Raw genomic sequence first — 26,588 nt, 5'->3', positions numbered from 1 at the left:
TGCAACATTTTCAGAAAGCAAATGAAAATGAACCCTGAAACAAGCCAACAGCAGGGGCACTCATTAACTTAATACACTTTAATCTTGTGAGTAGAAGCTAGAGCTTGATTCATGGAATCCTGAGCTGCAGACTTCCTCCAGCCACCTGCAAGACATCTCCGCATGGGCGTTCTGACGGCACCTCCAATTCGGCACCTCCCAATCTGAACTCAAGTGAAATGCATTATGGTCCTCATCCTGGGCTCCCTGTTTCCATGGTGTGCCACCGCATACCCACAGGCTAGAGGTCTCAGCAACATCTTCCTGGGCCCGCTCCTCCACTCCCCCGAAGGTGTCAAGTTGCCACATCCTGGAGACAGCCTTGCCCACTTCACCCAGGCTTCTCCCTTGCTGGCCAGGTACCAGTGCCAGGGGCCTTTGCGTTCCCAGGACACATGGCAAGCCTTGGCTCCTACAATGCTCTCTCCTTGGTCCAAGCTCGCTTGACTCCTTTTGTCATATGACTCTCAGCTCAAATATAAGTTTCACAAAGAAGCCTTGTCTGATGGTCCAAAGTTGGCCTCTCTCCTAGGATCACAGAACACTAGCACTTGTCACCCTCTGTTATTACTTTTGTTTGTTCCTCGTTCAGCTCCTTCACCAGAATGTGGGCTCCTCCTGGACAGAGATCATGTCCAATTTGTTTACCAATGAGCTGCAGGAGTAGCACAGGGCCAGATGACGGGGGCACTCAATAAGCAGGAGTTGAAGGAATGAGAGAAGGAATGAATGAAATCACAGCTCCTGGTAAGCACTCTGGAAACGGTCACCATTACCAGTGTTCTAGAGCTCATGTCTCTAATGCTCTTCCGTACGGATGCATGGGCTTTATCTCTCAAAGTATCCAGATCTGATGGTGTTAACATCCCTGCTCAACTGTTCCCATGATGATCAGCAGTCTATCACTTTTGTATCCCCTACTACATGCAGGGAACCATGCTGCGGGCTTAAAAAGCATCATCTCAGTTATCCTTAACAACTATCCCACGAGGTAGGCCCTCTCTTCCAGGGCTGCATTATGACATTTGAGAGCACTTTTGGCTTTGTGCGCCCTTCTTCCATAAAGAAATATTTAAAATTATATATTACACTGCCTCAGTTCTTTATACCAATTATACAAATATAATCCAGGCTGGATTCATCATTATACTACTTACCGATATTCTGATTTTAAAAGAAATGAAAACATTTTCGTGGGCCCTAGACACTGTGCTCCATAAGTCAGCCCTGCTCTTGTGCCCAGTTGTCAGATGAGAAAACTGATGCTCTCAGGACCGAAAGTCACGGAGTGGAGCGGGGACCCGAACCGAGGTCAAGAGTGAGCCTGGTTTTAAACTTCTATCCGGAGCTAAAACCCCTGGGACCCACCCAGGCGGTGTTCCCGGCTCCTTTCAGGTCGCTCCGTCCTCCCAGGGAGCCCAGAGCCACGAGCCTGCGGCTGCCCTCTAAGCCCCGCCCCCTCGTCCAGGCCACGCCTCCGCCGGCTCCTGCCTGGCCCTGGGCGACCCGAGCCACGACTAAGGAGCCGCTCTCTGTGCCCCGCCCCTACCCCGCCCCAGGCGCGCGGCCGCGGGGGGCGGGGCCGCGGGACCGCGCGTGCGCTCGCCCGCCCCCCCCGCCGTGCGCATGCGCCTTGCTCACGCGCGCTCACGGGAGAGGATGGCGGGGGCCGCGCCGGGCGCCATCATGGACGAGGACTACTTCGGGAGCGCGGCCGAGTGGGGCGACGAGGCGGACGGTGGCCAGGTGAGGGGGGGCGCCGGGCGTCCCCGACGAGGACTGTTGGTCTCCGTCGCCGGCGGGCCGGCCCCGCCCCCGCCGCGCCCGGCCCCGCGGTCGCCGTACGGTTCAAGCACAGCGTGCCCCGCCCCCTCCCCGCCCCGGAGCGCGCCCCCCGCGCCCGCGGAGCGCCCGCCGCCCGCCTTCGCCCCCGGGCCGACGGGGCCGGCCCAGAGCGCCGCGGCCCTCCGCTGCAGACGAGTTGGGGCGGGGGCCGGGCCGGGGGGCGTCTCCTCCTCGGGGTCTGGGCCGCGGAGGTGCTGGCCACCTGGCCGTGACCCGAGGGGCCAGCCTCAGTGCCAGGTGCCGTTGCTTCCTTCCCCCAGAGGCGGGTGGGGCACAAAGTCGAAGGACTGGGCTCAGAGCCCCAAGTTTGAACAACTCAAATCTTTGAAAAATTCCAAGTCAGCGTCATGAGGGGAGAAGTGGAACTCTGGTCTTTCTTGCCTGTGTTCTACTGTTCGTAAACCATACTTTTCAGTGCTGTGGGCCGATTCAGTCAGTCTTCCGGTGAGGTGACACCCGAAGGATCTTCCTTCCGTCCGGGGGGGGGTACGGAGGCTGGGGACGGCTCGTGCCCACCTTCCTCGGAGCCGGGTTGGAACATCAGCCCTGGGGGCTCGCGCTCCGCCGCCGCGGCCCAAGCTCGGTCGGACCTGAAGACCCAGCCGCAGTGCGTGTTCAGAATGCAGCTTCTCAGGTCCCTGCCCTGGGACCCGCACAGCCGGCCTGGAGGAGGGCCCGGGCATTTGCCTGTTGACAGGGGCCAGCACAGGTGTGGGAAATACTGAACTCAGCGTCCTGAAGGAGGAGTGGATGGAGTGGGGCGTCGGCCATCGGACGGGGGCGGTGGCCCAGGGAGGGCCCTGGGGCTGAGGTGCACAGATGCAGAGACAGGTGCTGTGTCCCTGGAGCTGAAAGGAGTCCTGTGTGGTGAGCGCAGGGGCACGAGGTTCTGCAGGGAACACGTTCCGAAGGGCCTGTGATGGCTGCTGACAAGTGACTTGTTCAGGAGTTTGGCACGGAATGATAGCACCAGTTTGTGTGTTTGGAGGCTCAGAGTGGGGTAGATGGAGGCAGATCTAGCTGAGAGCCTGCTAGCTGGGGGCTTCCCCGCATCGTCTCCTTCCGCTCAGGAGCTTTTGAGGTGGGGGTTGATCTGCTCATTTTGTAAATGAGGAAAGTGAGGCGAGAAAAAGCAAGTGACCTGCTTAAGGTTGCAAAACTAGTGAATGAAAGAATGGGGATCCAACCCAGGTCCTTTTGTCTCCACTGCCACTTTATCAAAATGCTGGACCACCAACATGATACAAATGAGCTTCGTGGTAGCTTCGTGCTTTGAGCATCCTGTTCAGAATGTCATATTACTTGTCGCATTGAGCCTTTAAGTCACAGAGTGTTACAACTGAGGCATATCGAAGGGCCGTCTAGACCAGTGCCCTCGTTTTGGTCCAGTTTAGTGCCCTAGCTTATGCAGCTAGGAATGGCAGGAGGTTGGGGAGTCTCATGCATGGAGAACTTTAATCATGATCGAAATTCAGCCCACTGACCCTAATAGGCTCTCAGTGATGAGAGGGGTGGACCATATGTTCACTTCATGTTCATTCTCACTGCTTGGAGGAGGAAGAGGAAGTCAAGAAAGGTGACTGAAGGGGTGACGTGAGCCGGATTTTGAAAGACAGTGATAGGTCAAATTTTGTGACACAAATTCTGTTCACATGATGCCATGTTACTGGATTTGAGAGACAGGAAGATGTGTAAAGAGACTACAGTGATATTAAGTCCCGATGATAGAAGGTAAGAGCTACTGAAATGCAAAAGTTTAGTCTGGCTTCAGCTTGCCAATGGGGACTGGCAAGAGATGAGACTGGCCAGGTGAACAAGTGAAAGGTTACAGTCATGCTAGAGGTTGGATCTCTTTTCTGAGGGAGACTGGGAATTTTAAGCAAGAGAGAGAGCGATGTCATGTGTGGTTTATGAAGACCGCTGCGGCGTCCGTGTGGAAGACGACTGAAAGGAAGCAATGGGACTGAGCCATTAGGAGCATTTTGCTACTGCAAGCACAAAATAAGGAATGGTAAAGCTGGGAAGAAGGGCCAGACTGGATAGATGTGTGGAAGACAGAACTGGTGGGTCTTTGTGATGGGGTGTGGGGGTGGAGTGAGGGAGCAGAAACTGAGGATGACTCCTAGCTTTCTAGGTTTGGGGTAACAGGTAGATGATGGAATCCTTTACTAAAATGTAGGTTGTAGGAAAATCTGTTTGGAGGTCAGTTTTGGACCTCATGAGTTTGGAGAACTAGTGGGCACTGGATGGGAATGAGAATAGACTGCTGACACTCGAGTCTGGAGCTCGAGAGAGAGATCCAGGCTAAAGTCTAGATTTATGAACAGGGAGGTGGCATTATCCAAGAGAAGATGTAGAAGAGAATAGGGCCTAGGGCAGAAGCCCAAGAACACAGACACACAAGGATGAGTCTCAGGGTAAAGGCCAGCCTTCCTTCACAGGCTTGCTCAAGGCTCCCCACACAAGTAAGGTCTGAGAGAAAACTCCCCAGTCTCCATAGAAGGAATCTGTTTCCAAAGCACGGCTTGCAGAATGTTAGTCCAGACCAGGGGTGGGCAGACTTTTCTGTAAAGGGCCAGATAGTAAATATTTTAGGCTCTGCAGGTCCCTGTCACAACTACTTAACTTTCCCATTGCAGGGGGAAAGCGGCCATAAACAATATGTAAAATTTAAAAAATAATTTTTAATGGGTGTGGCTAGGTTCCAATAAAACTTTATTTACAAAAACAGAAGGACTGGATTTGGCCCTGAGCCATAGTTTGCTGATTCCTGGTCCAGGTCTTACCCCGTTATGTTAGTCGCCTAGAGGCTGGTCTCTCCTAGTTTGTGAAGTCCTTTGGCGGAAAAAGCCGTATCTTGTCTTATATGTCCTAGGTTTCCTGGTGACAAGTACAGTGCTCAGTACAGAGCAAGCGTTTAAAAAGCATCTGCTTGTTAGTTGGGATGACAGCGTTCACGCCGGACGGACCTTGATGTCATCACATCATCATCCTGCTTTGTTCTTAGATTCAGTGACTTGCCCAAGGTTGTTTCCAACCAGAACAGGGACTAGTCTCCAGCCAGGCCTGCCGACGCGAGGCAAGTCTGTGACCTTCACTTTCTAACAGCATATTGATGGCTTTTGCCTTCAGGAATCGCTTCATCAGTCTTTGTTGGAGGAAAGCATTAAAGGGCACATATGAAATAGTTGTGAAAACAATAACTAGTATCTATTGAGTTCTTACTAAATGTCAGGTACTCTGCTTGGTTCTTCCAGAAATTAGATTACGGAGTCCTTACAACAGACAGATGGGAGCAGTCACTATTATTACCTTTAATAGAGGAGGAAACGGCCACCCCGAGATCTGAGGTGACCTGTGTGGCCACTGTGCCCACGTGGGCCAGGGCGGGGAGGCGCAGCACGCACCTGCTTGCTGTGTGGTTCTCGATTCAGTTTTCGTAGCTGCCCTTTACTTGTCCCGCCCACTTCATGAAACTGTCGTGAAAGTCAATTAAATCATGTATGTGGGAGGGACAGTTTTGAAAGGGACTGGGTGATAGAAATTTAAGGTGAGATTACGGGATACTTGTATTAATGAAAAAGTCACATGGCTCTTTTTACCACCAGCAGGAGGATGATTATGGAGAGGGAGAAGATGACGCAGAGGTCCAGCAAGAATGCCTACATAAATTTTCTACCCGAGATTATATAATGGAGCCCTCCATCTTCAACACTCTGAAGAGGTGTGTGAGAAAGGTCATTTGTATTGGGAGGAGGCTGGGGGTAACTTAGAGACAGTTCGTCAGAGATCCAGAGGATGAAGTGCAGAAGTGAGAATAATGTGGTTTTCGAATGGAAGGCTTCTAGTTCCGCCCCCACCTTTAAACATCTTAATATCCTAGCTATCTTGTCATTGATCCCCATGCCCGTGCTGTAGCTTTTCTTTACTTTTTCTAGGTATTTTCAGGCAGGAGGGTCTCCGGAGAACGTTATCCAGCTCTTATCTGAGAACTACACGGCTGTGGCCCAGACTGTGAACCTGCTGGCTGAGTGGCTCATTCAGACAGGTGCTTTGTGGGTGGCCCCCATCCCGGCTGGTCACTTCCCCCCTCCACCTTTTTTACAGACCTTTGGATCATCTTAATGCTGATAAATTGGAAAGGCCTTGTTTGTTTTCCTGGGTTTTAAGACTTCTGTAAGTCGGAACTGAACTTCTTACCCATCTTCGTCTGCTTGATTCTTATCTTTGATTCAATAATTGAGGTTTACAGATAGCCTGCAAATGTGATTCTCATTGAGCTGTTTGCCCTACCATGGTGTAGACTTATAGGATTATACAGTATATGTTCAGTGTGTCATTTTTAAGAGACCTGTTACAGCAAGCAGTAATTGATGGATAATGTAGGACTGGGTATGATTATGGCTTTTAGCTAATGTGATCAAAGTAGAGCCTGTAAGTCCACTGAGCTGGGTGCGGATGACATCGGGGTGGGCGCTGCCTGGAAGGCCAGCGGTTCGTTGCCGCCACAGCACTTGGGAGACAGTGCGCCTCTCGTGGCTGGCGTCTGCTCTCTTCCACCGTGGTGGGAATGTCTTTCCATCCTCCTACCTGTCTCTGTTGGCAGTTTGTCCTTGCCCTTACCGAGGCTTCTAAGATGCCGCTGTCCTTTCCATGTAGGCCAACATCCTTGCGTGTTCCGCCCTGTGTTCCTTTTTGAGTCTTACCATTGAATATGGTTAACAAATAGTAATTTTTATGAGCGGTCCCAAATTCCAAGTGGTCAGAAGCAGTTCTGTGGTCTTTGATTCACATGTAGACTTTTCACCTGTCTACTTTTCCTAAAGGAGTACAACAGATTGAGGGATTGCCATTTTCCATCTGATTGTTTTCATTTTCTTACAGGTGTTGAACCAGTGCAGGTTCAGGAAACAGTGGAAAATCACCTGAAGAGTTTATTAATCAAACATTTTGACCCCCGCAAAGCAGATTCTATTTTTACTGAAGAAGGAGAGGTGAGGAGTCTGTCTTCTTTCTCTAATATGGGTTCCTGGGATCTTTTGCTTGTTCCACGCATGCAGTGGAGTGTGGTGTGTGATGTGAGTAAAGAGCTGGGTCCTAAAATCAGGGTGTGAGAGGAGTTGCGTGGAGTCAGAGCTGCCCTCTGAATGCTCCGTGCAGTGTGGTGAGCTCTAGCGAGCGGAGAGGCGCACACGTGGTGAGCTGGGGAGGAGGAAGAGCGGACTCCCAGCTCCCGTGTCCTGCTGACTCTGGAGCACAGGCTCTGAGTGGAGTGCTGTCGTCACCCGGGTGCCCCCGCAGGCAAACGCCAGGACGGGGTTGTGTGTGTAGGAGATGATGGGGGACACGTGTGTGAGACAAGATGAGCAGGGGCCGGGGGCCATGTTGCAGGTGTGGCCCCCGAAGGCCGGAGGGAGGGAAGGAAGGTTGGGGACAAAGAGCCCTAGGCGACAGTGCCGTTTTCAGAAAGTTTCCGCAGTGTCAGCGAGGCCCAGGTCTCCTGGGAACAGGCCTGCCTGAGGAGCCCTGCCACGCTCAGTTGGTGGTTGGGAGTGTCCAGTGGGAAGCCTGGCCTTGGCACAAATGGGAGGTGGACTCAGAGTCAGCCCCTGGGTCTGTCAGTCACACGTGGTGATGGACAGAACCACCATGCCAGGCACCCAGGGCACACAGCTGGGGTGCGTCTGCCATAGCCCCTCTCCGTGGGCTCCCTAGACTCTCGCGTGTCTCCCGGAAGTGCCTTCCGGTACGCTCTTGTGTGCAGTTGAGCCTTTCCGAAGCTGTGAGTGGGCCTTCAGGGCTCTGGTGCTGCCACTCAGCCTCCCGTGTGGCATCACCAGCTCTGGGTCTGCTTCCGCTGCTGGGACTGCAAGGGCTGGAGCTAGATGCTCTCGGGGGCTCTTCCAGCTGGGAGAGCCAGTATAGAGTATCATCTTCACTTAAGCTCAAGCTAGGCCTTTTATCTTGCCGTCTGTTTGTTTGTTGGCAGACTCCAGCTTGGCTTGAACAAATGATTGCACATACCACGTGGAGAGATCTTTTTTACAAACTGGCTGAAGCCCATCCAGACTGTTTGATGCTTAACTTCACCGTTAAGGTAGGCAGAATACTAGAGTCACAGAAAAGGCGAAAGTGCTGATGAACGAGAGTTATTTTGGGTTGGTTGGGAGGTCTGTTTCTTCTGCAAGGTCGTATTTGGTTTTTGGTAAAGGTCTCCATCACTTCACTTTAGTAAGTCTGAACAGTGAGAAAGAAAAGCATAGAAGATGTATCTGTGGGGTTTTTGGTTTTTTTGTTTTGTTTTGTTTTTTATTTTTTATTTTTTATTTTTTTTTAAAGATTTTATTTATTTATTTGAGAGAGAGAATGAGATACAGAGAGCATGAGAGGGGGGAGGGTCAGAGGGAGAAGCAGACTCCCTGCTGAGCAGGGAGCCCGATGTGGGACTCGATCCCGGGACTCCAGGATCATGACCTGAGCCGAAGGCAGTCGCTTAACCAACTGAGCCACCCAGGCGCCCCTTGTTTTGTTTTTTAAAGATTTTGTTTTTAAGTAATGTCCACACCCAGTGTGGGGCTCGAACTTATAACCCCAAGATCAAGAGTCACATGCTCCACCGACTGAGCCAGCCAGGCGCCCTCATATCTGTGTTTTTGGATCAACATGAACTCTGTTTTAAAATTTGGCAGGAACATATTTATAGAGTCTGTTGTGTGCTGAGCGGAATCTTTAAGAATGCCTGGTTTGGGGCGCCTGGCTGGCTCAGTCGGAGCATGCGACTCTTGATCTCGGGGTTGTGAGTTCAAGGCCCACGTTGGGCTCAGAGATTACTTAAAAAAAGAAAAAAAAAAAAGAATGCCTGGTTTGTCTCCTTCATGTGACACACGAAGAAACCAAGATGGGATGGTTAGCCTGGGCCATAGGCCTAGTCAGTGCCAAGGCTGGGGTCAGAATAAAGGTCTGGGACCTGAGAGCAGTGTTTGCTCGGCCCACCTCAGCACAAACACTGACGACAAGCCAGCTTCCTATGCAGTGTATGGTCACTGCCTGTTGACGCTTTGTTTGGCTTCTTATTTTTGTATTGTAGCTTATTTCTGATGCAGGGTACCAAGGGGAGATAACCAGCGTATCCACAGCCTGCCAGCAGTTGGAAGTGTTCTCTAGAGTACTCCGTACCTCTCTAGCTACAATTTTGGATGGAGGAGAGGAAAACCTTGAAAAAAATCTCCCTGAGTTTGCCGTAAGTTTTCTTTTGTGTATCTCAGATTAGAAGGAGGCTGCTTTGGGTCATGCATATTCAAACATGAAATGCTTCTTCCTATAGACAGTGTCCAGGTCAGAAGGCCCGTTCCAGCATAAATAACTTGCATGCAGAAAGGTTGGGGGTCTGGCTTTTTTGTCGACATTTGTCAGCGCTGCAACCGTGAAACCCCAAACTCTCTCCCCTGCCATTTTACAGAAAATGGTGTGCCACGGGGAGCACACGTACCTGTTTGCCCAGGCCATGATGTCGGTGCTGGCCCAGGAAGAGCAGGGAGGCTCCGCCGTGCGTAGGATTGCTCAGGAGGTGCAGCGCTTCGCCCAGGAGAAGTGAGGGCTGTGTTTTTGCTAGCCCTGGTCCTAACTAGGTGCTCCCCACGAAATTCCCCCCCACACCCTCCCTTACCCTTTCTCTACAACCAGAGGCTCTGGGTCCTCCTATTTTGACAGATATATAAACTTCCTTTTACCTAGTACATCTGGAAAAGTCAGGGTAATTTTAAATACACGTAGAGAGCTTGCTTTCTGAAGTTTGGCTTTGATGAGTATTTTGTAAAGTAACTGATTATTGTTCAATTCACTGGATCTGTGAACCTGTAATCTCATATATTAGGATTCATCAATAGCAAATAATAGTAGTCCTGAAATAGTTATTCAGTAGTCTGTTATGTTGTAGTCCGTATCTTACAGAACAAAATGAGCCCTTGTGAGTTTATTCTCCACTAATGGAGTCTTAGTGATACATTAAAAGTGTGTGGCTCCTTTTGGAAAGTCTGCAAGCTGCATCCAGTCATTCTTCCCCAGTTAGCTTTAAATGCTGTTTTTATGGGTCGGTCAGGTTCCCAGTGAATGACAGAAATATGAAAGACAAAGGGACCCAAGCAGTCCCAAGTGTTAGGTGTGAAAAAAGGAAGGAAAGAGGCAGAGGAGGAAGGAGAGGGCAGGGCAGGGCGCCGCCTTCTTAACAATGGATATATACTTTTTTTCATTAAGAGGTCATGATGCCAGTCAGATCACACTAGCACTGGGTACAGCTGCCTCCTACCCCAGGGCCTGTCAGGCCCTTGGGGCTATGTTGTCCAAAGGAGCCCTGAATCCAGCTGACATCACAGTCCTGTTCAAGATGTTTACAAGCATGGACCCGCCTCCCGTTGAACTCGTAAGTTGCTTTCATTTTAATAATAAGGTGGGACACCCTCCATGCCGATTAAAAGGGTTATTTTGGAAAGCCCGTGTTTCTCTTAAGTCACTGAGTACAAATCCATGTTGATCTTTTCTGCCCTTTTCCTCATCCTTCCCCATCACATCCTCAGCCTTCGCACACACTGGGACACCTGCCGGGTTGAGCACAGGAGGGTGGATGTGAGTGGGCATGCCCTCACTCCTGCCGTTAAGTGTATGTGGACTTACCTGGCATCTCTTCCGTGCATTCCTTTCCAATGATACCGTGTGTCCCCTCAGATCCGGGTGCCGGCCTTCCTGGACCTGTTCATGCAGTCGCTCTTTAAGCCAGGGGCCAGAATCAACCAGGACCACAAGCACAAGTATATCCATATCTTGGCCTACGCAGCAAGTGTGGTTGAGACCTGGAAAAAGGTACTATCAGTTGAGAATTCCTGGTCTTTTCGGGAGACAAGGAACCTCCTCTCTTTGGTATTATTTGGGAATTTTGGCTGCAGGAAGTCATGAACCCAACTCGTGTCAGAAATATCTTTTCTAGTGTTCATGCATGAAATAGTCGAAGTGCTAAATCTTTCAAGGAAATGTGCATTGCATCTGTAATCCTTCTTCAAACTGGAATTGAAAGTGCAGCTAAAGAAACCGACCAGGTCTCCCTCAGCCCCAGGCCCAGGTTCCCTGGCTTGTTTTTGTAAGCCGGGTGACTGGAGTGCGGCAGCTGAGTTGACTCCTGACCCCAGGGATGGGGAGGGTCTGCAGGGAGAGGCGGCCGGTAGCAGATCACCCCACCTGCAAGGCCACACACGCCGTCGGGATTCACAGACCCGTGTGTGTGTTCTCAGAACAAACGCGTGGGCATCAACAAGGACGAGCTGAAGTCAACGTCGAAAGCCGTGGAGACCGTTCACAATTTGTGCTGTAACGAGAACAAAGGGGCCTCCGAGCTGGTGGCAGAGCTGAGCACGCTTTATCAGTGCATCAGGTGAGCAAAATCAAACCTTGTTCTAAACTGGATCCTTCTGGAGGGAGTGGTCTGAGTTTTCATTTTATTAAAAGCTCAAAAAAATATGTAACAAAAGCTTCAGAGATACTTAATGATTTTATGTTTTCTTTTTAAAATGTAGATAGAGAACTTTGAACTGTTTTAGCAGCACAAGTAATGCTCAGCTGCTTACCTGCCAGAAGTCTGTTCATAAATTAGCCTCAGAAAAAGGAAGACCCACCAGAATTACGAAAGCTGCTTGAAAGAAAGGGGTCTATTTGCAGTACGTGTTAGGCCGACAAGGTACTGCTTAGTTGGAAAGGACGTGTGACCATAGCAATGGTATGAACACACAGTCAGTTAGAAGAGCTTACAAATAGGGCGATCCCTTGGGCAGTCGAGTCTTTCCCCTGGTAATTTGTGCTCAGGACAAGGAAAGGATTTGCTAAATAGAACTTCAACCCAGTCCGAGCTCCCTGAGTGTTCTGCATTAATGATCTTGTCCTTCCGAACCAATAGTGTGGTTTAAAGTAAGCCGATAAGGGAGGTCGGGGTCTAGTACGGCAGGGTGAGAGGATGCTGACCTCAGACTGACTCACGGACAAGCATCTCCCTGGCAGAGCACATAGGGAGTGACTTGCTGGGATAGACGGGAGTGGCGGTGGGTTTTTAAACCTTCCCAACCGTTTAGTTTTGGTGGTGGTGGTGGTTTGTTTTAAACTTCACGTAAAGGAAGCACTGTGTCTTACTTACACCCGTAGGTTTCCAGTGGTAGCAATGGGTGTGCTGAAGTGGGTGGACTGGACCGTGTCTGAGCCCAGGTACTTCCAGCTGCAGACCGACCACACCCCAGTGCACCTGGCCTTGCTGGATGAGGTAGGAGGGCCGCAGGGCCAGGGATGGCACTCTGTCTGTACCTTATCCTGCTCGGGCCCGGCCTGCCGGGATGTCTGTTCACTGAATGCGGGAGCTGCTCTGTGCAGGGCTGGATAGTTTCTATCCTCAACGAAGATTTTCCTTTTAAGGAACTAGTTTCATTGGCTCCATAGATTTGCAGTTTTCAGCAAGTGTTTTGAAAGGATGAGGAATGGCACGGAAGCTGACGGGCCGCGGGCTGGGTGCTGAGGCCTGCCGTCACGGGCGCCTGCCGGGAGCCGGCTGGGACCATGCTGACGGTTCTCGGCACTGATGGTGAGCCCAGAGACCTGCTGCGGTGCTCAGCGGGGCTCCCTTTGGCGTGTTTGTAGATCAGCACCTGCCACCAGCTCCTGCACCCCCAGGTCCTGCAGCTGCTTGTTAAGCTTTTTGAGACCGAGCACTCCCAGCTGGACGTGATGGAGCAGGTGAGCGGGTGGCCCCCGGGCGTCGTGGAGGCTCGGGGCGAGGACCCGTTCTGACAGATCTGTCTGCCCCCGCTCTCGTAGCTTGAGTTGAAGAAGACCCTGTTGGACAGGATGGTTCACCTGCTGAGTCGAGGTTATGTACTTCCTGTTGTCAGTTACATCCGAAAGTGTCTGGAGAAGCTGGACACTGACATTTCACTCATTCGCTATTTTGTAACTGAGGTCAGCAATACACGTTTGTTTCCTGTTTCGTACTGTTAACACTGGCAGTGCCTTTTGGCTTAAATGTAGTTCATCTTGTACCTAACTCCGAGATAATCGGGGTGATGGCAATGATTAGATACCAGTTTACCAAGCCCCTCCCACCTGCAGGAGCCATATTCCGTTTTGCCTACATAACCACTTGGGTGTCTCAGTTTTGGAGACTGTTGTCACCGGGAAGTGGAAAGGGTGGGGAGGGGGGTGGTTTTCTCCAAACCGATCGCCATTTCATCAGGTGTTGGTGGGGACGCTGCCCAGAGGCTGTGCGGGGAGTGACCCGGTGTTCTCTCCTCCTAGGTACTGGATGTCATTGCTCCTCCGTACACCTCTGACTTTGTGCAGCTTTTCCTCCCCATCTTGGAAAACGACAGCATCGCTGGCACCATTAAAACAGAAGGTGAACATGACCCCGTGACGGAGTTTATAGGTAGGGTTGACATGTGTGTCCCTTTGCTGCAACTTTAAAGGTGATTGTTCACCTCCTGTTTCTAACCCAGTGCCTGTTTTCCTTCTGTTTGTGAAAGCTCACTGCAAGTCCAACTTCATCCTGGTGAACTAATGTAGAGCATCCTCCAGAGCTGACCCAGAATGTTCCGGGAGCCCAGCAGGGGGAAAGCCCTTCCAGAAGCTCTTGCTGAAGAGGCCCAGTCAGCATCCTGGGACTGGGCTCTGGTGCGGGGAGGTGGGAGACTGTTTGTATGGCCGCCAGTGCAGATGGCCCCTTTGCTCAGAGTCCGGGCTGCCCTTGCACCCTGCTGACCACATTCCTTTCCCCCAGCACAGGAGCTGGGTCCCTCCCGTGGTGGCGGGGAGCTCAGAACCCGAGACATGTAGATGAACCACCTTCCAAGGTGACTTTTCTTACAAGAACCTGGTTAGTTGATCTTTTATTGTCATTGTTTTAATTTTCCAAGAATAAATTAAAAAGCCTTTCTGCTGGATTGGCAGGTGGAGACCCTGGTGTTATCATCATTCTCGTGTGTAAATAAGGCACGCTCAGGCCCTACTCCTGCGGGGAGTCACGTATTTTATTCATCACCTGGGCAATCTCCAATGGCTCTCTTCTCCCTCCACCCCCACCACTGCTTCCAGGGTGACATAAGAACTGGTGATAAGTCTGCCCTTTACCACAGTATAGACCACAGCTGACAAATAGAAAACACCAAATCATGGATCGAAGAGACTGGAGGTCACGTCATTACGGCCTTGCGGATCACACCTTGGCCAGGCAGACTGCCTGCCGCCGTCATGGTGGTAGGGGCGCTGCCGGCACGGGGGTCCCAGCCTTCCCATTTCACTCTTCCCCCCGGAGTGCGCTTGCGGCCAGCGCCAAAGCAGTCTGCAGGTCAACAGGTGCCCCTGCTAGGCGCTCAGTGCCATGACCAGCCGTCAGATCGTGTCGAATGCCAGCCCCTAGTCCCTTCAGACCGTGGTGGAACCAACCCAGTGCCCGTAGCCATCGGACCCCCTGATTGTGGTTCACGGTAACAATGCTCTTCTGGAGACATGCACCTTAAACGATGGGGTCCCCAAACGTACAGTACTCCTCCACGGCGAGGTTGTAACTGGCACCCTTCCCATCTTTATAGGTGCTGGTCACTATCCTCATCCAGCCGTGCTCACCCTGTGGGGAGAGGGGTCACACGTTAGTTCCCCACGCCCGTCTCCCGTGGCTCCTGCTCTCCACGTGCACGCTGACCCTCCGCCCCCCTCACCACAGCCTCGGGCTTGGGTGCTCCTGCCCTTGCGCCGGACCCCGACTCCCAAGTACCGTCTGTGAAATATTTTTCCTTGGCTAATATTTAACAAGCGGGGTGCCTGGCCCTGTAAGCCAAAAGCAAATGAATGTAACTAGAATGTTGACTCTTGGGGCCAGATGGCTTAACTGCCTATTAATATCCCCGGTTTCTAGTCCTTTCATCAAAAGTATTGACATTTCATCACTTCAACATTAATCACTCTCCCCCACTTCAGAGTAATGAATTTCTGTGTCTTCGGCTGTTAATGGTTAATACTGGGTCTTAGAAATGAAAATTGTGGCAGTTAATGTATCTCCCCTGGATTTCTGACCCAACTCAAAAGTATTTCTGAAAACACTCCCACTGTGACTTGGGAGAGCCAGGGCTGTGACCGCAGGAAGGACGAGACGGTTGTGAACAACAATCGAGCTGAACCAACGTTGCACAACAGTGCTTCGCGACCAGGGCGGGGGCTCCAGGAGACCCTGGGCAGGGACTGGAGACAGTCGGTGGCCCCCGGGGGGACGGGTAGGGGCCAGGGATGCGCCACACACGCCACGACCCGCAGGACAGCGGCAGCCCGCCCTCCCCGCCGGAGGGCCCGACCCCGGACGTCGCTGGCGCGGGACGCCCCTCGGCGCGGGGCCGCGGCTCTCGGCTGGGGAGCCGCCAGAAGCGGGGGTCGGGGGTGTGCGGACGTCTTACCCACGGCTCCCCCCACGAATTCCGGACGATCCAGTACTCCGTGCCACCGCGGACGCCCCAGCCGGCCACCGAGACGACGTGGTTTATGTAGGCCTGGCCATGGTACTCGGCGTAGACGCCGCCCGTGTAGTTCACCATCTTCTCCGTCGCCATGATTCCGCAGCTGAGCGCAAGGCGTCCCCGCGTGAGCGCCTCGTGCGGGCACCCGCCCCGCTGCCCGCGGCCCCGAGCGGCCGCCTCCCAGCACGCACGGGGCCTTCCGCCTCCGCGGACGCTGTCCTCCCGCCGTGCGCGTGCGTGCGTGCGCGTGCGTGTGTGCGCGTGCGTGCGCGCGCCTCGGCCTCACCGCCGTCCCAGGACTGGGGCCTCGGGGACCCGGCGGGCAGCGGCCCCCGCCTCGCGTCCTCACCTGATGGGGCCGTTGGCGTAGATTTCCGCCATCATCTTCTCCCTGCCGGAGAGGGAGCCGTAGTCGCCCACCTTCCAGAGGGTGTAGTTCTGGATGGCGTGGCACTCCTTGAATTCCGTGCACGTCCCGCACTCGTTGAACTTGTCGCACTCTGGGGGACAGCGGGCAAAGTCCGCGTGAGGCCGCTCGCCGCGGAGCGCATCCCCCCGCTGTCCGCCTCGCCAGTTCAGCTGCTAACGGAAGTCGTCCTGCCGTCGGGGGCTGTGGAATTAGGCTCTGCGTCCCGCTGCAGGGGACTTAGCAAGAGCCGTCCCCCCGCGTGGGCAGGAAGGACAGCCCCGGTCATGAGCGCGCAGTAGGCACTCAGGGGTTAGCCTCCTTTCTTTTCCTCGAAAGGCCAAGAACAGGGTCTTTCCACAAGCCTCCATAGCTGAAAAGTGTAATTAAATTATTAGCTTTCAAGAAGGTAACTGTAGGGGCGCCTGGGTGGCTCAGTCGTTGGGCGTCTGCCTTCGGCTCAGGTCATGATCCCGGGGTCCTGGGATCGAGCCCCGCATCGGGCTCCCTGCTCGGCGGGAAGCCTGCTTCTCCCTCTCCCACTCCCCCTGCTTGTGTTCCCCCTCTCTCGCTTTCTCTCTCTCAAATAAATAAATAAAATATTTAAAAAAAAAAAGATAACTGTATTGCTGGCTAGTGACCAGGCCAATACATTTGGGAAAAAAATAAGCATTTTCTTATTTTTTTGGTTTAGGGAGGTATCAAGAATTAGGCTAAAAAAAAAAAATAGGGAGGCTCTTAGTTCTGTAAGACCACACTGTCCCTCCCCTTCCCAGGCCCTTGACATCCACCATCCTGCCTTTTTACTGCTTTCGTGTTACCTACGTGTTATAATTTCCCATCTGTCTGGATTCCTCCCCCAGGACATCAGGCTCCTTGAGGACCTAGTTGTTGGTTTCATTTGTCCCTGGGACACCAAATGCCCCATGCCCAATACAACTGGAAAGGGATGGATCTGTGGCCACATTTGCTAATACAGAGGCAAGACTATGTACTGCCAACAGTCGGCTTGCTCAGTTGTACCTGGCCCTGTCACACGGGTGGGTTACAGGGGCCCAGCCTAGGCCGGACGAGACCAGTTCAGGGCAAGGCACGGCCCTGGGGACCACCTGATCCCCAATTCTGCAGAGCCTTCTCCCCTTCATCTGGCCTCTCCTTGGTTCTCTGACCCCTGTTGTGTTTACCACTTCAACAAGACTCACCCAACCAGTCTGGGAGAATTCTTTCTGGCTGGGCAATATGGCTCCAGACGCAAGGCGGGGGCACCCCGTGGGTGTGGGATGGCGCCCAGAGTCTGCTCGGGCACTGAGAGGGCACAGGGGGCTGCTAGAGCTCACCCTTTTATAGAGGGAGAGAGTGGGGGCGGAAAAGCGCCCCGAGCTCCCCATTCCTCCAACCCTGCTGTCTTGGATGGCCCACTGGGTTCACCCTGGCTCTCTGCTCTGGCCAAGAGGGAACTAAAACAGGGATAGGTGACTTAAAACTGCCAATTATGGGTTTGGGGTTTGGACTTTCTTTCCTTTGGTTTCCTAGGGGAGCAGCCCAGAAGGACTGTGCCAACTCCCAAGACTCCAGGCCAGCTGGCTCTGCTGGTCCATGTAGGACCCTCGGCTCCAAGTCCACCTGCACATGCACAGCCCCGGCCAGGGCAGCAGGCCGATGCTGTGTTCCAGCTGGGCCCGCGTGCTTCGGTCTACCTAGCTGCTGGCCTGCCCTCCTCATCCACTCCTGAAAAATGTACTCTGGCCTTGACAAGGGCTCATTTTGGGAAACCCCCAAAATGCCAACATGTCACAACCCAAACACCACGGCCGGCCCTGGCCACAGGGGGCCCCAGGCTGGAGACACCCTCCCGAAGTCTTTTTGGCTGGACTTCTCAACAAGGACTGCAGGCTCCAGCTGCCTGCTCCCCGAGCCCCACCGGTTTCATGGTGGCGGGTGGCTCCCACCTCTACCCGGCCCTCCCCCCCATGCCCCGGCCACACTTTCCCTGGGAGGAGGGCGGTGGGGGCGGGCAGGGGCCTACCCTGGTCCTTAGCCTGGTAGTTGTTGCAGGTCTCGTCCGGGATGCCGTGCTCGTGGGCGTACCGCCACACCAGCAGGTCGTTGCCCCCCTTGCAGGAGCCCGCGTTGGCGCAGTCGAGGACGTGCTGCACGGACAGCAGGGTGGAGGGCCACGCCCCCTTCCTCTTGATGTTGATCCTGTCTGCAAGGCCAGCACGCGCACCTGGTCAGCACCCGCACCAGACCAGCACCCGCACCTGGTCAGCACCCACCTGGCCAGCACCCGCACCTGGCCAGCACCCGCACCTGGTCAGCACCCGCACCTGGTCAGCACCCACCACCTGGTCAGCACCCGCACCTGGTCAGCACCCGCACCTGGTCAGCACCTACCTGGTCAGCACCCGCACCTGGCCAGCACCCGCACCTGGTCAGCACCCGCACCTGGTCAGCACCCACCTGGTCAGCACCCGCACCTGGCCAGCACCCGCACCTGGTCAGCACCCACCTGGCCAGCACCCGCACCTGGTCAGCACCCACCACCAGGTCAGCACCCGCACCTGGTCAGCACCCGCACCTGGTCAGCACCCACCTGGCCAGCACCCGCACCAGGCCAGCACCCACCAGGTCAGCACCCGCACCTGGCCAGCACCCGCACCTGGTCAGCACCCACCACCTGGTCAGCACCCACCACCTGGCGAGCACCCACCAGGTCAGCACCCACCTGGCCAGCATGCACCCACCAGCTCACCCGCCCATCGGGGGCTCCGACCCAGCCTCGGGAGTCTCAGCTCTCCAGGGGTCTCCCGGGCCCTTCCAGGCACAGATATGAACCCCCCCCACACCAGCCCCCCCTTCCCCCCCCCCGGCTCACCCACATCCCTGGTGTCACCACCCAGGCCATGGTGCTCCTGCAGCCCCGCTCTGGCTCCTCTGACCAGCCCTCCCCTCACGCCCAGCCCCGGCCTTCTGGAACTCACCAACAATCACCAGCAAGGCCCCTGCCGCCTGCTGCCCCTTCCTCCATGTCCCCTGGCCACTCCTTGGCCCAGAGAGCCCTTCCTTTGCTGGCGGCAGGTCGTGGGCCTCCACCCGCCCCTGCAGCTCTCAGCCCCTCCCCAGCTGTGCTGACCCTGTGTCACCTGGTAACTAGTCCAAGGAGTTCTCGGGGTCTGTGTCCGCGGCGTCTGGCCCCAGCTGCAGCTCCTGTGTCTCAACATGACTGACGCACAGTAGGTGCTCAGTACGCGTCAGCTGCACGACTGGGCGCACGAGTTTTCTTTCGCTAACTAGCCTGGCCCTGGTTGCTGAACCCCCGCCCCCGGGAGGTCACTTCCCCGGCCACTTCCCCGAGGGAGGTTCTCCACCCTCACCCCACACCGGGCAAGGCCTGCAGGCGGGGAGCCGGCCCCTTTGCCGCACTGCCATTTCCTAAACGCTTTGCCTCCATTGGCCCGGATCTCCCCCTTTCTGGGAGATGCTTGCTGATGTGCTGACCAGAGGCCCCTGCCGCCTGGCTCTCTCACGGGGGCCACAGTGACCCCTCTCACCCCGCCCCGCCCCTCACTCCCAAACTTCACTGGAAAACTCAAATGCAGGGCCCTCACCTCTCCGCCACCCAGCGTCCAGGCTTTCTGCGTCCCCAACCCACCTCCTATGACAGCAGGTGGCATGACCCTGCCCCCTACCCAAGGCCCACGTGGACCCCGGTCTCTCCCACATTAGCACCTGCACACACGCGCAGACCTGCCTCTCTTGAAACATCAGCAAAGAGCCCCCGCGGCCGCGCACGCACCCCCACCGACGCGGCAGCTGTCCGCTGCGTGGTAAGGCTCCTGACAGCCATCCAGGTCTCCGTTCCCAGCCCCATGCTCCTGCGGCCCAGGCCCACCTCGCTGGCGTCCCCTCCCGTCCAGTGAAGCTGCCGATGCTGACCCCTGCTTCGCCAACCTGGGCTCCTCTGTGCCCCCCGCCCCCCGGCAGAGGGGCGCATCTGCACTCGGGTGCCCCATGCCTCCAGGGAGCCCAGTCCCTACCGCCCAGTGCTGGCCTCCCTGTCCACACCTGAATCACGTATCCAATCCCTACCTGACCTAGCCACCGAGAATCTAATATGCTTCTTACATGGCCCAAACACAAGGGAAGACCCCTCCCCACCTGTCCTGGCCTGCCGTGCTCATCCACTGTGCACCACGCTGTTCTCCACGCCGGGCATCTGGCACCCAACAAAACAGCCTCGACGCACAGGGTCCCAACACAGGATGGGGGCCAGCTTACAGGGGCTCTTGTAGGTCAAGTAAGGATTTTTGTGTTTTATCTGCCCCAAATCTCAGAGGGTTTAGAGCAGAACAGAAGCACAATCCGACCTGGGGCGATCAGCAGGCGCGCTCTAGCAGAGATGGGACGGTGGCGGGGCAAGAGAGCAAGCCCAGAGGCCAGGCAGTGCGAGCCAGGGGTTCAGACTGGGGGTGCAGGGATGGGGGCTGCAAAAAGCAGAGGGGTTCAGAACATACTTTGAAGGTAAAACGGACAAGATCTGCAAGATCTGGCCTAGGATTGCATGGGGGGCAACCCGAGGCTTCTGTGTGAGTAACGGGAAGGCTGAGGTCCTGACTCGGTGAGCCCAGTGAGGGTGGAAAGGCTGAGGTTTGAGGTGTCAGATGTCCGAGCAGAGGGAGAGCGGCAGCTGGTGTCAAGGTGGAGTGCCCGTGGAGGCGAAGTCCAGGGGACCCCGACGCTGGGAAGCTACGCGGGGAGGATGAGGAGCCAGCAGAGCACAGGGAGGGACGGCCTGGAGGCAGGAGGAGCCCGCGGTGTGGGGTGAAAGGCAGGGAAAGTGTCCCACGGACAGATGATGGAGCACAAGCACAGAGGCCGAGGCCTGGCGGGGGACCCCTGCACCTGCCCGCGTGGCAAGATGGTGCCCGCAGAGTGGGAGGTGACGCAAGGCTGAAGTGGGCTGGAGGAGGGACGAAGGGGCTGCAGACACCTCTCCTGGGAGCCCAGAAGCGGGGCAGTGGCTGGAGGGGGCACGGGCTCGAAGCCCCCTGTCACTTGTTCACGGTGACGGCCAGGGCCCAGCACAGGGCGCGGGGTCAGGGGCTCGGACGCTGGCCGCCCAGGGACAGGAGGAAAGGCGGACCAGGAGTAGCTGTGTTAGGTGGCAGCTGGGCCTGTGGCCGTGGAAGTCCCCTCTTGGGGGCTTCTGTTTCCTCAGTGAAAGAGGAAGCAGAGCCCTGCTGCTGGGGGAGAAAGTTGGAGGTTCGAGGAGAGGAGAGAAGCAGTTGTCTGCCCAGGAGAGAGTCCGTTCCAGAAACGTGGCAGGGCTGACCACCCGAAAAGGGAACTATGTCAAGGGCCCGCCCCACTGACCTTCTCGGCCCTTCCCTCCATCCCCCACCCTTAGGGATGCCACAAAGGCCCTCTTTCAGTTCCCCACTGTGAGCGCCATGCCTGCCCAGCCTGAGCCCGGACCCTCTGCCTCCAGGCCCGCCCACACCCCGTCAGCTGGCCTGGCCCGAGGTCTCCCGGTGGCTCTGGTGCTTAAGCCTCTGGCTCCACATGCTCCAGGGGCCCTGTCCACCTCCATCTCAGGCAGGGGGCCTCCCCAGCCTCCCCCAAGGGCTCTCACACCTTAAAATGGGGCCTCAGCCTACCTGCCCCCTTCCTCCTCCTTCCTGAAGGGTCAGAAGTATGCTCCACCTCCGGCTGACCACTCCTGGAGTCCAGGCCCCACCCTCCACTCCTCAACCTACAGACAGCCCAGCAGAGGTCCTGGCCCAAAGGCCAGCCTCCTGGGTTGTCCTCCCAGCTGCCACTCACACCACGGCCGAGTCTCCTGACCTCCTGGCCAGGGACCTCAGCTCCCCCGTCCGCAAAATGGGAACAGTCACAAGACAGCTCGGAGGCTTCCACGGAGCCACCCTGTTCTTAACCCATTTAACATGAGGCCACAGAGACACCAGGCCTGCCCAGTGAGCTAGCCACCAGGGAGGAGGCCACGGTCCCCTGCCCTCCTGGGGCCAGATTCCCAGGCGGACAGTCCCTTCTGCAATGGACATCTGGTGCGACTGCAGGCTCCCGGACCCCCGGGCGGCCACTGGAGATGGCAGAGCCCCTCCCACACGCTAGCAGGCTGGCGTGGGGCTGAACGGAGGCCCAAGGCTGGGTGACACCTCTCCTCCGTCCTCTCCCAAGGCCTCCCCTCACTGTGGCCAGATGGCTCAGGGCCAGACGAGAAAACCTGCCAGCCTTGCTCAATATTCCAAGCCCAGGATGGGCCTGCAGCTCAAATATTAACTGCTGCTGAAAAGCAGTTTCACTTCCTTGTGCCCATCACTGGCAGGGGGTTGAGTGAGTCTGCATTTCTGATTTGATCCCAAATGCCTGGGGGACAGAAAAGGCACCCTCGAGCCACATTATCCCTGGGCTTCAGGCCCCAGGCAGGCCCACCCTGTGCGATGGGAACACAGTCCAGCTTGTACCAATCACTCTGGCCCTCCCTGGCCGGTGAGGCGCGGCAGAGGGCACAGGGCTGCGCCCCGAGGCCTGAGCGGCTCCGACACCGACCAGCCCACGCCGAGTCCCGGCGCTGAGTCTCCTGGCCCAGAATAACGGCCGCTGTGGCCCGGTGCCGCGGTGGCCCACAGTCACCCCGCCTACCCGCCATGGCACTGGTGCTGCTGTGGGCCCAGCAGGAGCCACAGTACTGGGGGATGTGCTGGTTCCTGGTGGCGCTGGCGTAGTTGACCCCGTTCACGTTGCGCCAGTCCCAGGTCCTGGGCAGGTCCGCCGGGGACAGGTACTCGTGAGGCCTGGGGTAGGTCCTGGGAAGAGATCAGCACCACACAGTCAGGCCCACTCCTTTCCCCCAACAGAGAAGGTGAGCCCAGCTCGGTGGGAGACCCCACCCACCCAGCATGTGAAGGAGGCAGGGCACCCCCAAATGCAGGAGCCACACGGCTCCCGCAGCAACGCCCCAAAGACCCCCCAGGCCAGGCTGGGCCAAGCAAATGGAAAGAGAAAGAGTGCCCCCCAAAACACAGGGGCTGGATTTGACCCTCAAAGGTCAAGGGAGGCAGGGCGCCAGGTTCCTGGAGCCCCGGGAGGGGCCAGCCCGCCCGCGGCCCACCTGCGCCCCAGCCCCGACAGCTGGTCCCCCCGCAGGGGCAGGCGGCAGCCCTGGCCCGGGCGGAAGAAGGGTCCGGCCCGCGCGCCGGCCAGCGGGACCAGCAGCAGCAGCAGCAGCGGCCCGGACGGCGCCATGGCTCCCCGCCCGCCCGCCGGCCTCGCGCTGCGCCCGCCCCGCCCCGCCCCGCCCCGCCCGGGGCCTTAAGGCGGCCGCGCCCGGTGACCCACCCCCGGGGCGGGGCGCGCCGCTGGCCCTGACCCCGACCCCGCCCGCCGTGCACCTGCCGGCGCCCCGCCGCCCCCGCGCGCCCGGCCTCTCGGGGCCCCATTTCCCCAAGGCCCGGGCCCTTCCTGGGGAGGTGCTCGCCCTCCGCAGAGCTGGGAGGAGGGATCCGTCTAGAAAATGCCCCTCAAGGAGAGTTTCCCGTGGCTCATAAATCGTTATTTCTACGCTCCAACTTCCAAAGATGCTTGAAGAGCTTTCCTGCTAACCAAGGACGTCATGGGCAAAAGGGGAACCAAAAGCAGAAGTGGGTCCCCCAGGCCCTGGTTTTATGACTTTACAGTGCCTCGTGCTCGGCGGCCACCCGAGCAGACCACTCCGTGGCCTCCTTCCCGCTGGCAGACGAGGTCCAGGCGTCGGGGTCCAGGGGCCTCCCGGCCGCGGGGTCCTCAGCCGAGCCTGCGCGCGGCTCCGCTCTGGAGCGAATGCGCGTTCACCGCCTTCCCTGGGCCGCGCCAAGCGGGCAATCCCGAATGGAAACGCCCCGGGCTCCCTGCGAGTCCCGTGAGCCCCGGGACCCTGGCAAGCCTGTCTGGCGGGGCCTGGCAGGGCCGAGCGGGCCACAGAGGCAGAGACCCGGCCCCGCTCTAGCAGTCCACACGTTTAGTCCCTGCTCCTGAGGGGCCATTGCTGAGGCCCCCGAGGGCAGGCCTGGGCTTTCGCCTCGGATGTGTCTTTTATCTTCCTGGAAGGTTGGCTCCTGGTAACCCCTAGTCCCAGTCAGTTCATTGTTGGGAGGTGGGATGGGGGTGGGATGGGGCCGCCACCTGATCCTGCAAGAAAGCACTCAAGTTTGAGCTGGGGGGTTGGGGGGTGGGGGGTGGGCGCTAAAACCAGGCCCGCAGAGGTGGGTTTGCCCCAACAGGTGCCCTGGGCCTGGCCTCAGAGCCCTTTGCTCCTCTCTGGGTGTGAGATCCGTGGGACAGACCTCCCCTTCCTCCTCCTGTCAACTAAGGTGAGTCAGGTCATCCACATGGGGAAGAAAGCCGGTGGCTGGCCCTCTCATGTCCCCGGGGTGGACTGGAAGGTGGACTTCTGGTCCCCGCTGAAGCCCATCATTGCTTGAGAACAGCCAGAGTGGTGACAACACTGTGGGTGACAAATACCGTTGGGGGCCCTCCTGTAGCTCTGGACTGTCAGGGTCCAGACAGTGCAAAGGCCCATCACGTGTTTCACGAGGCAAAGGGAAGGCCCCAGGGTGGGGACGGCTCACTCAGCACTTCCCCTCCCGTGGCTGGGCCGTGAGGTCCGGGGCCACATCCCTAAGACTGGGGGAAGTTGTGCTGACTTACAAGTTTTCCCACTGCAGGGCCGAGGGCAGGTCACCCCCAGATGGCCACTTCCGCACGAAGAGTATTCTGAGCTGAAGGCAGTTGACACCCTGCGGGCTCAGGAGAGACTTTTGCCCCTCCCCTAACTCCATAGAAGAGTCTAAATTGGGAGTCTTTCCCAGAGTGAGGGTTATTAGCGGAGATAAATTGTATCTGAGCGACACATCTGTGTGGCAGGACAGACATCTAGTTACCAGACACCTGCTCTTCTTAGTGCCCTCTCAACTGCGTTCCTTTTGTCTCAAGTTCCAGACCCCTGCCCCCTTCCCCTGCATTCCCAGGGTCACATCTGCCTTTGAATGGGGCAGGAATTCCTGCTCCAGGACACCACTCCTACAGCCATTGGAAGAACCGGCGGCTCTGAAGATGCCCTGGGTGCCCGCTCCGCAGGACCCCTGTGCTCAGAGGGCCCCGGGCTCAGCACGGACACTGGCCCGACCCAGGCCCACATCCTGTTTGCTTCAGGCCCTGCAAATTCTTTGCTGGGCTTGACTGATTCCCTAGGCCTCTATGGGCTGGGGTCAGACAGAGGGGTGGTCTTTAAAGGTTCCCAGACCCAGTTCTAGCATGAGACGTGGGTCCCCTTCTCTCCACCCCCCCCCAAATACCCAGCAATTCTCAAATGCCAGCTGGGCAGCTGAGATTTCAGTGCAGTCCTGATACTGTCCGGCACCAGATTCCACAGGTTAGGGGCTCCGTCCTACAAGACTGTCCCCCACATCAGAGGCCAGTTGTGAGCCCCAGGCTGTTTGTTACCTGTGTTTCTGACCAATCCATTACAGATTGGGGGTTCCAAAGACCCCCTCCTTACATTCGATTAATTTGCCGGAGCAGCTCATAGAACTCAGGGAAACAGTTACATTTACCAGTGTACTAAAGGGTAAGAATCAAGAGCCAGATGAAGAGATAGCCAAGGCAAAGAATGGGGAAAGGGTGTGGAGCTTCGAGGCCCTCTCCCGATGCCCCCCTCCCCTCGGAGGAGGGGGTGGGGGGGAAGGGACTAGAAATTGTAACCCACTAATCACAAGGTGGGCCCTCTGGGCTACAGTGGCCCCCTTGGGTGGGGTCCAAAGTAACCTCTATTAACATAACAAAAGACACCTTGGGATACCCCAGGTGGCTCAGTCCGCTGGGCATCAGACCCTTGATCTCAGGGAAATGAGTTCAAGCCCCACGTTGGGCTCCATGCTGGCTGTGGAGCCTACTAAAAAGCAAAAAAAAAAAACCTCCAAAAACAAAAAAACCCACACCCCACCTTTATCGCCCTTAACCGCTTTCAAAATTCCAAGGGTTTAGGGACTTGTGAGCCAGAAATTGTGGACAAAGACCAACTATGTATGAGAAATATATTGTGGTCATCTAAATGACCAAATATATATTTCTCATAAATCACAACATTGCAGGTAAGAAGGTCAGGAAGCATTCAGCCCTGCGGCTTGCAGGTTGCGGGGAGGGGCGGGGACTTCTCAGACCGGTAGCAGGACCTCTGGAGCCGACCAGCTGCGGCTTACCAGGATTCTCCTGACACAGAGGCAACTCGCACTCAGAAAATGATGGAAATCAGGGCAGGGGGAGGGGGGAGGGAGTCCGGACATTTCAAACCACAACTTTCAAGGCAAGAAGAAGGAAGTGAGGTCTGATGTTATCACTCTGCCTCCTCCGCACCTTTGAGGGCTCAAACCCGAGCACCCCGGGCTCTTTCTCCCTCTGAACTTGGCTGTGGTGAGTGGGTGCCCGATCGGCCGGGCTGACCGCTCTCCGAGCAGGCTGGCTGTGTCCCTTCGGGGCTTACGGGCTTACGGGTGGGGCATTCCTTTCAGCAGAGGTTCCCAAACGTGTTCCGTCGAGGGGGCGGCCGTGGACACAGCCCAACCCAAGTTTGGGCCTCCGGACGGCCGAGGGCTATCGGCCAAGCGCGCGTGGCCCCGGGGCAAACTTGGGAGGTTCCTGGGACCCCGAGGACGGACGGACGGACGGGCCAGGGGTCCTGCTTGAACCGGCCGCCCCAGCGCCTGCCCCGGGCC

At 56.5% G+C, this 26,588-nt stretch overlaps 2 protein-coding genes across 5 annotated transcripts; one reads left to right on the top strand and one right to left on the bottom strand.

Annotated features, from left to right (window-relative positions):
- The first annotated feature begins 1,685 nt into the window (after positions 1–1,685).
- NELFCD (negative elongation factor complex member C/D) lies at positions 1,686–13,841 on the top strand. Of its 4 annotated transcripts, none has more exons than XM_032387670.1 (15): positions 1,686–1,785; positions 5,493–5,608; positions 5,823–5,932; positions 6,769–6,878; positions 7,874–7,981; positions 8,972–9,124; positions 9,344–9,474; positions 10,138–10,303; positions 10,606–10,740; positions 11,166–11,305; positions 12,067–12,181; positions 12,553–12,648; positions 12,730–12,870; positions 13,207–13,336; positions 13,434–13,841. In XM_032387670.1, exons 1-15 carry the CDS (start codon positions 1,699–1,701, stop codon positions 13,466–13,468), a joined length of 1,773 nt encoding a protein of 590 aa, XP_032243561.1. In that variant the 5' UTR covers positions 1,686–1,698; the 3' UTR covers positions 13,469–13,841. The 4 variants fall into 4 exon arrangements, with proteins under 4 accessions (XP_032243561.1, XP_032243564.1, XP_032243562.1 ...); XM_032387671.1 differs by having other exon boundaries at positions 1,689–1,785; positions 5,496–5,608; XM_032387672.1 differs by lacking the exon at positions 1,686–1,785 and adding an exon at positions 2,357–2,593.
- Positions 13,842–13,888: 47 nt separating this feature from the next.
- CTSZ (cathepsin Z) lies at positions 13,889–23,107 on the bottom strand. Its single transcript, XM_032387674.1, has 6 exons — positions 22,952–23,107; positions 22,483–22,646; positions 17,846–18,025; positions 15,763–15,913; positions 15,354–15,516; positions 13,889–14,533 (listed from the first exon to the last, which is right to left on the bottom strand). The coding sequence occupies exons 1-6, from the start codon at positions 23,083–23,085 to the stop codon at positions 14,423–14,425; spliced, it is 903 nt and encodes a 300-aa protein (XP_032243565.1). The 5' UTR covers positions 23,086–23,107; the 3' UTR covers positions 13,889–14,422.
- Between the last annotated feature and the right edge of the window lie 3,481 nt (positions 23,108–26,588).

This window comes from Phoca vitulina, unplaced genomic scaffold, assembly GCF_004348235.1.
Source record: "Phoca vitulina isolate PV1807 unplaced genomic scaffold, GSC_HSeal_1.0 scaffold50, whole genome shotgun sequence".
In the NCBI taxonomy this organism is placed as follows: domain Eukaryota; kingdom Metazoa; phylum Chordata; class Mammalia; order Carnivora; family Phocidae; genus Phoca; species Phoca vitulina.
This window is presented reverse-complemented; position numbering and strand designations above follow the sequence as displayed.

Coding starts and splice junctions, on each gene's coding strand:
- CTSZ (XM_032387674.1), bottom strand. CDS start 23,085: ATGGCGCCGTCCGGGCCGCTGCTGCTGCTGCTGCTGGTCCCGCTGGCC. Junction 18,026..22,482: donor CAGCACCAGTGCCATGGCGG/GTAGGCGGGGTG, acceptor CTGGCCTTGCAG/ACAGGATCAACATCAAGAGG. Junction 14,534..15,353: donor ATTCGTGGGGGGAGCCGTGG/GTAAGACGTCCG, acceptor CTCTCCCCACAG/GGTGAGCACGGCTGGATGAG.
- NELFCD (XM_032387670.1), top strand. CDS start 1,699: ATGGCGGGGGCCGCGCCGGGCGCCATCATGGACGAGGACTACTTCGGG. Junction 5,933..6,768: donor TGAGTGGCTCATTCAGACAG/GTGCTTTGTGGG, acceptor ATTTTCTTACAG/GTGTTGAACCAGTGCAGGTT. Junction 9,475..10,137: donor CAGCGCTTCGCCCAGGAGAA/GTGAGGGCTGTG, acceptor TTTTTCATTAAG/AGGTCATGATGCCAGTCAGA.